This window comes from Hordeum vulgare, chromosome 1H (assembly GCF_904849725.1).
Source record: "Hordeum vulgare subsp. vulgare chromosome 1H, MorexV3_pseudomolecules_assembly, whole genome shotgun sequence".
Taxonomy (NCBI): Eukaryota; Viridiplantae; Streptophyta; class Magnoliopsida; order Poales; family Poaceae; genus Hordeum; species Hordeum vulgare.
The window spans coordinates 39045824-39055434 of record NC_058518.1 but is presented as its reverse complement, the minus strand read 5'-3'; the positions used below and the strand labels follow the sequence as shown (position 1 = coordinate 39055434).

Sequence of the window (9611 nt, the reverse complement as noted above, 5' to 3'; positions counted from 1 at the left end):
TGTCGTGCCTCATCCGTGGAGCCGCCGCTCCAGATCCGAAGTTCCCCACGCAGAGGCAGGGCAGCCAAGGCCCCGCCGCCACGATCCTTGGCGCCCACGAGCTTGCCCGGTGGCTGCCTCACGCGGCGGCGAGGAAGGGAGGGGGAGGGAGTTGGGCGGCTAGGGTTGGGAGGGGGAGGGAGGGGGAGGGAGTGGGGAGGAGCGGGAGGCTCCTTTAAAAATGGGGAGAATTTCACTTCCCGGCCTCTGCACCAACTAGGGATGCATACGGCCATATTAGGATCAAGATATTTCTTGTTGAGTAGCTCCACCACACATCAAACTTGATCCTCAATAAATGGAGGAAAACCCCTGTGCATCACCTGTCAATTCTAGGAATTGAACTCGGATGGTTAGGCTGCACAACCGCATGTCCAACCACTAAGCCAAGGCTCTCTTTGCATGAACCAATTATTGTTTCAACATCGTAGAGCGTATATTGGCATTTGATGAGTATTATTCCTAGACACTCGTGTACACTTCATGGATTTGCAATTTTGTGTAAGTTATCATAATTCTTCATTCATAATCATTAGTAACAACATGTTTCTAAATAGTTTGTTTAATCACTCAATGATATTAGATTCAACACAAGATCAAAAGTTCTACGCAAAAAAAAAAACTGTTCAGATGTTGGCAACAATGTTTGATAGCTGTCCTAAATGTTTGATAGTTGTCCTGCGATAGTTGTGAACATCTCATCGTGCAACATGGTAAGTAAGATATTTTATACATTATTTTCATGGTCTATCATTTCTAATAGCTACCACTTGTAGATTTATCTTTCATACACATTCAACGGCTGATAAATCCTGTACCTCGTCGACAAACATGCATGTCTTGTATATATTATGGACCCTATCCATACATCACAGTCGTCAGAAGTTAAAACTCAAAGGATTTAGTTAAAGTACGAAGATTGCGAGGAAATTGAGCAGCACACTCGAAGTTAAAACTCGGATGCATTTAGTGAAATTACAAAGATTGCGAGGAAATTGAGCGGCACACATGAAATAAAGCAATCTGGTTGGAATTAAGTTATATATAGATGACAATGTTTTTTTCGGCTGGTATTCCAATGAGCACGGGCATTCAACGATGTTCAGATAACTTCAGAAAAATAACTCAAAAGCCCGTGGTAACACACGGGCATTCTACTAGTCAATTCTCTAAAGCATGGCATACAATATTCCATTGTTGGTTTAGATAAACTGAGGTCTAGAATTCTTGTTGAGATCTACATAAGCATGAGACTGGTTGTGAATAGACAATCTGGCAGACAACCAATTAACTAGCTCACTACAAGATATAGGGTATCAAAGCCTTGATGGTTGTGGGGAACTCCTCGAACTTGGATTCGTACCATCTACGGGTGGCGAAGCTTCGGCCGATGAGGTACGCTGCCGTGCCGGAGGCCATGGCGAGCGCATAAACAGTCTGCGAGATCATTGCAAAGCCGAAGAATCCGATGATCTCGAAGAGGTAGTGCGGGCAGGTGACGAACTCGAAGAGCCCGCCCTTGGGGATCTTGTACCCCTTATCGTCATCACCTCCCTTCCTGAGTTGCGAGAGGAGGTAGTGGTGGTAGAAATTGCCGGCGATGCCAACGGTGAAGAGGAGCACGCCTGGGTAGAGGAGATCGGTTGTAGGGTCAGGGAGTCCGACGGCGAGGTGCTGTGCGTAGATCATGGTGATGGCGCTGAGCAGGTAGCTGGAGGAGATGGTGAGCGCCGTGTTGAGTGGCATGTTTCCACTGTACCGGTGGATGAAGAGTACCTTGTAAAGCAGTAGATTGTTAATTAGGTTACAATCATGTATTGGAATTTGGAACAAACAGTGAAGAGCTATTTGTTTTATTGGTAAAGGGGTATCACGGTTGAAAGACCCGGTCTCGGTCTGGAAAAACAAACAGTGCAGAGCTCTTTGTTTTATACCCTTCCGTCCCGGAACAGAGGAATATATGATTTCCAATATACTTTTGGTAGCATCTAAAGATCAATTCTATGCTAGTACTTACTTTGTCTTATAATATAAGAGTTCTTTTGCCACTATTAATTACATGAAGAAGGAAGTACAGTATGTTTTTTCGCGGAAAGAGTGTCGTGAAGAAAGAATTCAAACGTGAATCTTGAAGCGGGACCTTGGATCATTACCTCGAGGACACGCTTGAGGAAGTGGACGGCGAGCGCGGCGGCAAGGAGCTCCGCGCGCAGCCCTTCCACTGCACCCGGCACGACGAAGGACGCGGCGGCGGCGACTAGCGCCGGCGCGTAGGCAACCAGCATCCCGTCTCGGCTCGACAGCAGCGCGCCGCCCGTGCCTCCCTTCTTCTGCTGCTGCTGCTGTCCAGAGACGACGTGCCAGAACTTGGAGTAGGCCATGTGCTGGCCGCGGAGCTCCGAGAGGCCCGCGGACGCCAGGGACGCGAACGACACCACCGACATCGCCGTCACGAACACCGACGCCGGCGGCGGGTACAGCACCGCGGGCAGCAGCGATGGCGGCCACATCTCTCAATCTCTCTCTCGATCGTTGGCTTCTGGGTCGGCCCTTGCGTTTCGCATCTCCTTGGTACCCACGCCGTTGGTTTTGTGCTCAGGTGGTTGCCGACGATCGAGACGTGGCGTCATGGGAGCCCGTGGAGTGAGTCATGACGGAGGATGCATGCGACGACACGGCACAAGCACACTCGTTGCGTTGCTTACCTACGCGAATGGAGGATGCATATGCACACACGTACGGCTGTCCTATCCATACATGCGGGTGCGGCCACAGAAAGAGTGTGGATGAGATTCGTCGCCGACAGGCCGAGCTGGGCGCCGCAACCGGGGATCCACGGTGACGTGTGGACGGGCGACTGGCACGTCGGCGGCCACGAGCCCGGCCCCGCGGTTGGCCAATATCCAGCTGTCGCTTGTGGGAACGCCCGTATTCTGAAACTGAAACAACAGGAAACAGTTCTAGTATAAAACTGAATTCGAGGCAATTACGTATCGTATTACATACTATTCCTTTAAATAAGTAATTTTGAAGAGCTTTGGAAATCGACGGGCAGCCTGTTTACATCTTGTTCGAAGGTTGATGGATATCCACCTTTCTACTCAGAAAGATAACCTTTAATGAAAAACAAATAGAAATGACATCTTTTCGGTCAAATCTATATCTTGATCTCATAGATTCAGGTCCAATCCCGAATTTAATACATATTTGAAAGGTTAAAGTACCATTAAGGATCAAAGTCTTCACGTAATTTGTTTTCGAGAAGGTGATTCTAACGAAAGATAACTTGACAAAATGTAATTGGGAGCGTAGTAAGAGATGCAGTTTTTGTGATCAAAATGAAACTATCGAACACCTCATTCTTGATTGTCCGATGACCAGGATTTTATGACGCTCGCTTCACATAGCTTTCAATATAAACGATCCTAGTAGTATACACAGGCTATTTGAGACGTGGTTACATGGGGTAGACACTAATATCGTGAAACATATTCGAATATGATTATGTGCATTGCTTTAGACTATTTGAAACTATAGAAATAATTTGGTTTTTAACAGACATTCAAATACAATATTTTTGCAGGTTATCTACGGGACAACTGCATGGATCCGTATGTGATCGTTAGTACCTCATTTGGGAGCCAGAGAGCCAATGGTTACTGAGTTTGTCCGATGAAAGATCATAGCACGAGATATCTACAACCGGTCTGTATGGCGGTTCAGTAATAGAATAGACGTATAGTCATCTAGGCCTAATTCTGCCCGTTGTGGCATATTCATATTTCACTCTTTGTTGCCTTTTTATAGCTCTGTATGAGGTTGTACTTGACTTCAGAACTATTTGGTGAATTTTAATAAAAAGTTGCATGCATCAATTGATGCAGAGGCTGCGGATATTCTTCTTTCTTTTTAAAAATATGTAGCATCTGATTGCTATAGATCCTTAGGTCTTGTTTGGATTACCAATTCGCCTCGAACACCTCCGTAGAAAAATTACAGATAAATTACAGATCTCTTCCCACCGTTTTATTTTTGGGTGAAAATCTTCTAGCCCCCGGTAAAATACATCTGTATTTAATTACACCGCATCCAAACGCACCCTTATGTGAACTCAAACAATTTCACATCTCAGTTTTGTTGGGCCTCAAGGATGAGATTCGCGCAGCAGCATGATTACAAGCCCCATCCAGTCTGATTAGAGTAGTTTGTTTGGACAGAATTGGAGTTGGTTTTTTGTCATGTGCTGCTAATTAAGGGGTTTCAATCAAATCTATGTAATCTTGATCCCATAGATTCGGGTCCAATCCCAAATTCAATAAATATTTGGAAGGTCAAGGTACTATTAAGGATCAAAGTCTTCATGTGGTTTGTTCATAAGGAGGTGATTTAACGAAGGATAACTTGGCAAAACGTAATTGGGAGGGTAGTAAGAGATGCAACTTTTGTGATCAAAATGAAACTAGCATACACCTTTTTCTTGATTGTTCGATGACCAGGATTTTATGGCGCTCACTTTACATAGCTTTCAATATAAACCCTCCTCGTAAAGGTTGTTTGAGACATGGTTACATGGTGTGGAAACTAATATTGCGAAACATATTCGAATATGATTATGTGCATTGTTTTGGGCTATTTGAAACTGCAGAAATGATTTGTTTTTTAAAAGACATACAAATATTTTTTTGCAGGTTATCTACACGACCACTTGTTTCTACAATTTAAGCCAAGTATAATACGCAAAAACTAGCTGCATAGTAAATTCCTTAGTTCGTCCTGCTTGATGTGTTCAATTAATATTCAATAAACCACTGATGTATCAACACCCCAAAATATCGTCCAGCGAAGATTTTATTTCACATTTTAAAAGCGCTGCCTCCTGTGAGCTAGCTGAGCCCAATTGCTTCCCTCCAACAGGTTATGAACCTGACAGTCACATCCAAGTCCCAAGACAAATGATTGAGAAAATAAGGTATATTATGTGATGGCACAATGTAACAGCCCGAGACTGACGTTTCAGAAGATTTCCGTTTTATTCCCTTCTCGTTGTGTGATTTATTTGTTTGTTGCATCATTCGCATCACCCGCATTGCATTGGCACTCCGTTGTCGTCAGTTTTCAAAACTTGCATCCGTTATTAGTTGTCGGTTCTCTCTGTTTTCGCCGTTGACCGTTTTGAGACCAACCACACGCGCACGCGGCATCGTTAAAGTCTGGTTTTGAAAAGTGTGTATAAAACATTTTCGGATTGGGTTGAGACTTGGCGTGCGGTCTTATTTTAATGTAGGTAGGACGTCTGACAAATTTCGACACAGTCAAAGTTTGTTTGATATCCGAATCGTTAAACCTATAACGGTACTATAGCTAGTTAATTGTCGGACGTTTCGGTATTTTAAACCTCCGACGCAGGGCTGCCCGTTTTTCCTCTCATCTCAGCCTAGCCTATCTTCACACCCCAACTAACCTCACAAGTTGTCTGCAGACGTCCGATCGCGATCCGATGTCTCTAAATAGTCCCAACTCCCTTTATTTGGACCCCTACTATATATAAAGAGACAACCCTAGCCAAATCAGTCAAACCCTAAAAAGTAGGAGGCTTGTCCCACAGCCGCCGCCAGCCATCTTCCTCGGGATCCCCATCGCTCAAATCCCGCACTTTATATGTTTCCCCACCGAGCCAATCCCCCCACCTCGCAGCAGCCAGCCCTGCGCCCTCCTTCTCCTGCACGGACGCGTCCCCGTCGCGGGAAACCACAATAGCTAGGACCCGGGAGCCTCGCTGTCACGCCCAAGATGCGACCCTATCCTCAATTTGGCACGAGGGCCTCGTCAGGGATAGAAGCGCATCTCGTCGTGTCGCAAGAATGGATATCGTTGCAAGTACATGTACTTAAGAAAAGATATGTATATATAGAATTGGCTTACACTCGTCACAAGCTGCATCAGAGTCACAACAGTACAATACATAATCATCATGAAGAAGAGCAGGGTCCGACTACGGGCGAAAACAAATGAGAAAAGAAGAACGACGTCCATCCTTGCTATCCCAGGCTGCCGGCCTGGAACCCATCCTAGATCGATGAAGAAGAAGAAGAAGAAGCAACTCCAAATGAACAATCAACGCGCTCGCGTCAATAACCTTTACCTGTACCTCCAACTGGTGTTGTAGTAATCTGTGAGTCACAGGGGACTCAGCAATCTCATTTCCAAAGGTATCAAGACTAGCAGAGTTATTAGGTGAGGTAAGGTTAAGTGGTGAGGTTGCTGCAGCGGCTAAGCATATATTTGGTGGCTAAACTTACGAGTACAAGAAATAAGAGGGGGAAGATCTACGTATAACGGACGTAACTACTGATGATCAAATGAATGATCCTGAACACCTACTTACGTCAGACATAACCCCACCGTGTCCTCGATCGGAGAAGGAACTCACGAAAGAGACATTCACGGTTACGCACACAGTTGGCATATTTTAATTAAGTTGACTTCAAGTTATCTAGAACCAGTGTTAAACAAAGTTTTCCACGTTGCCACATAACCGCGGGCACGGCTTTCCGAAAAGATTTAACCCTGCAGGGGTGCTCCAACTAGTCCATCACAAATTACCACAAGCCGCATAGAAATCCTCGATCACGAAGCTCGCAATCTCGTCGGACTCCTTAGTGGAAAACCTCAACTCTGAGATTACCCAAAGCATCACCGGAATCCCGATGCACAAGATATTTCGTCAAAGGTAAAACTAATCCAGCAAGGCCGCCCGACGTGTCGACGATCCCGATAGGAGCCGCGTATCTCGTTCTCAGGACACGACGGATGGAAAATCCTACATGTACCAAACCTCGAGTTGCCCCGTGGTGGCCCCGCAGTGTGCTCAGTTTGGACCAACACTCAAGAGGAGCACTGGCCCGGGGGTTGATTAAATTATCCTCGGGGTCCGGGAAGTCCCTATGCAATTTTATTAGGTTATTAGGCAAATGTAGTACCAAAGTTGGCCCTTGCCAGACCAGATTTAATCTAAGACGAATTATCGAGGGGGTCCCCATAACAACCCCAATCATGTTAGGAGCGCTCAATTATGGAACATAACACCGGTAGCCGAAACTAAGGGGGCAAAGGTGGAACAAAACACCAGACTAGAAAGGTCGAGCCTTCCACCTTTTACCAAGTGTATAGGTCAATTAAATTAAATAACATTTAATATGGTGATATGACAAGGGACCCATGTTTTCACATGGAAGCATCTGCACCTGCAACTAGCAACGCTAACAACATGGTCAAGCAAGCAGTAACACAGCCAAACAGTGCTTTGCTAGGTTGAACAAGTTAAAGGCTTTCATGGCATTGTTGACAGGCTGATATTTAACATGTGGTAGGCATCGAGACATAATCGATAGAAGCGATAAAACTAGCATGGCAATGATAGTAATGGTATCTGGGGAAATGGTCATCTTGCCTAAGATCCCGCTTGGAAGAAGAATGACACCGTGAAGTAGACGAACCGATATAGTCGAACGAGTCCTCACAATCTGACATGCTTGCGGAACTCTATCAAGACGAAGCAAACCGGAAACACGAATCAACACACGATATACACCACACGATGCACAACAGAAATGATGCATGAGCAGCTGAAAACATGCAAGACACGGCATGACAATTTACACACTCAAACACTACACATTAAGTGAACTTCAATATGCAACGAGTTGCATATTGATGAAACTCCATGTTTATTTATTTAGTTCTATCCCGATTAGATACACGGCAATATTAAATGTTGTTAAATATGGCGAGAGGTGAAGCGCAATTAAACTACCTATCTAGGCATTTTAAATGAGGTCGGAAATGACTTATAGCACCTCCGAAACGACCTCACATGTTAATTTACAATTCTGTCCAGATCTGAACTAACACATTTAAATAGTTGTTAAACAGCAAAACAAATAGGTTCACGTGAGTCTACGCGTCGTTACAAGCAATTTACACATGGAGTACATCTCCAACGGAGCTACGGTTCAAAAGATACGGACACCGCAAGATATGATGGCATGAATGCAATATGTGTGCAATGATAGTCACGAGCACTTAAAAACATACAACCAGCAAGGTAAAATGAAACTACACGAGATTCGAAGCAAGTTTCATATAGGAAACGATCAAAACGGAGCTACGGTTCAACAACTACGAGCAAAACAAGAAATCACTACAATCTGCCAAAATAAGCCACATAGCATTTTCTACACCCCACAACTACGAGCTACACAACTCCAATCTACTCAACCAAGTCATGACACAAAAGATGGCAAGAAGCACTACAACAAACAACTAACAACAACTAGCATGGCATCATGGAACACTAGGAAAAGAAGTCACAAAATGACATCTCACACACTATTTCACACTTAGTGAAAATAGCAGTTTATGAGCTGCAGTTTTCGATCTGAACGCATATTGACAGAAGCAAAACCATAACCTACAGGACTCCAAATGGCATGAAAATTCACAGCATGCTAGATAATCACAAGGTCTACAACTAACTCCATTGCACCAACCTCAAAAGAGCTGGATAATCACAGCATGCTAGAAAATTCACAGCATGCTAGATAATCACAAGGTCTACAACATGCTAGATGAAAATTCACAGCATCCCCGAAAACATATAAAACATGTGGGGTTGCGCAACAAAAACATTGCCACACGTAAATCCGAGAATATGTCCTAAACACGGAAACTAAACTAGCGGCAAATCCCTACACGCAAAAATACAAATGACTACTCTAAAATACATGGAAAAGTGGTTCCTAAAACATGGACATTTCTACTACGGCATTCGAGCAATCCGGACACGCACGAGAAAATAATACGGGCTGTATACTATTGGGACAAGACGTAAATCTATGCAAATGGCGGCTTAAACTACGTCAAACAATTATGCAAGTTGCAAAAACGTAACCTACGCCCAAAACTACCCAAAATCCATATGCTACATGCCTCGTTCTGACACACGGTTAAAAAGATACGACCGTTTAAATATATAGCTAATTCCTGAAATACAACTAATTCGGAAAATTCCTAAATATCGAACGGGCCTAGCAGGGGCGAAAAATGCTAACCAGCGCAGGCGGCGGGAACTAGATTCACCTTGGGGGCCGCTTGCGACGGATTGGAGGGGCTGGTGGAGTGGGCCGAGCCGGGAGGAGGCCACTCCCTAGCTGGCCGGCTCGGGCAGATCTGGAGGGAGGCGGTTGCAGCAGAGATGGGTTGACGGGAGGCTGCTCGCCAGGGAGACGCGGGCCGAGGGAGGGGGCCTGGGCGCTGGCCGCTGTTGGCCTGGTCGGCGGGGCGCCCTCGCTGCCGGCTGCGGGCACTGGGACGAGTAGTCGCAGGGTCAACGGGGTCCGGATCTGACCTGGATCGGGGCGGGGCCGAGCGGCACGCACTTGACGGCGGCTGGCAGCGTGGCCCCCGCGGCGCACGCGGCGGGCACCGGCGGGATCTGCGGCTGCAAGGGGAAACTGCTCGATCCGGCGAGCCCCGGCCCGCGCCGACGAGAGCTTTGGTCGGCTACCCAGGGA

At 45.8% G+C, this 9611-nt stretch overlaps 1 protein-coding gene across 1 annotated transcript; it reads right to left on the bottom strand.

Moving 5' to 3' along the window:
- Nucleotides 1-1160: 1160 nt before the first annotated feature.
- LOC123406191 (3-oxo-5-alpha-steroid 4-dehydrogenase 1) lies at nucleotides 1161-2756 on the bottom strand. Its single transcript, XM_045099666.1, has 2 exons — nucleotides 2193-2756; nucleotides 1161-1815 (listed from the first exon to the last, which is right to left on the bottom strand). The coding sequence occupies exons 1-2, from the start codon at nucleotides 2547-2549 to the stop codon at nucleotides 1339-1341; spliced, it is 834 nt and encodes a 277-aa protein (XP_044955601.1). The 5' UTR covers nucleotides 2550-2756; the 3' UTR covers nucleotides 1161-1338.
- Nucleotides 2757-9611: the final 6855 nt, after the last annotated feature.

Coding starts and splice junctions, on each gene's coding strand:
- LOC123406191 (XM_045099666.1), bottom strand. CDS start 2,549: ATGTGGCCGCCATCGCTGCTGCCCGCGGTGCTGTACCCGCCGCCGGCG. Junction 1,816..2,192: donor TCCTCAAGCGTGTCCTCGAG/GTAATGATCCAA, acceptor CTGCTTTACAAG/GTACTCTTCATCCACCGGTA.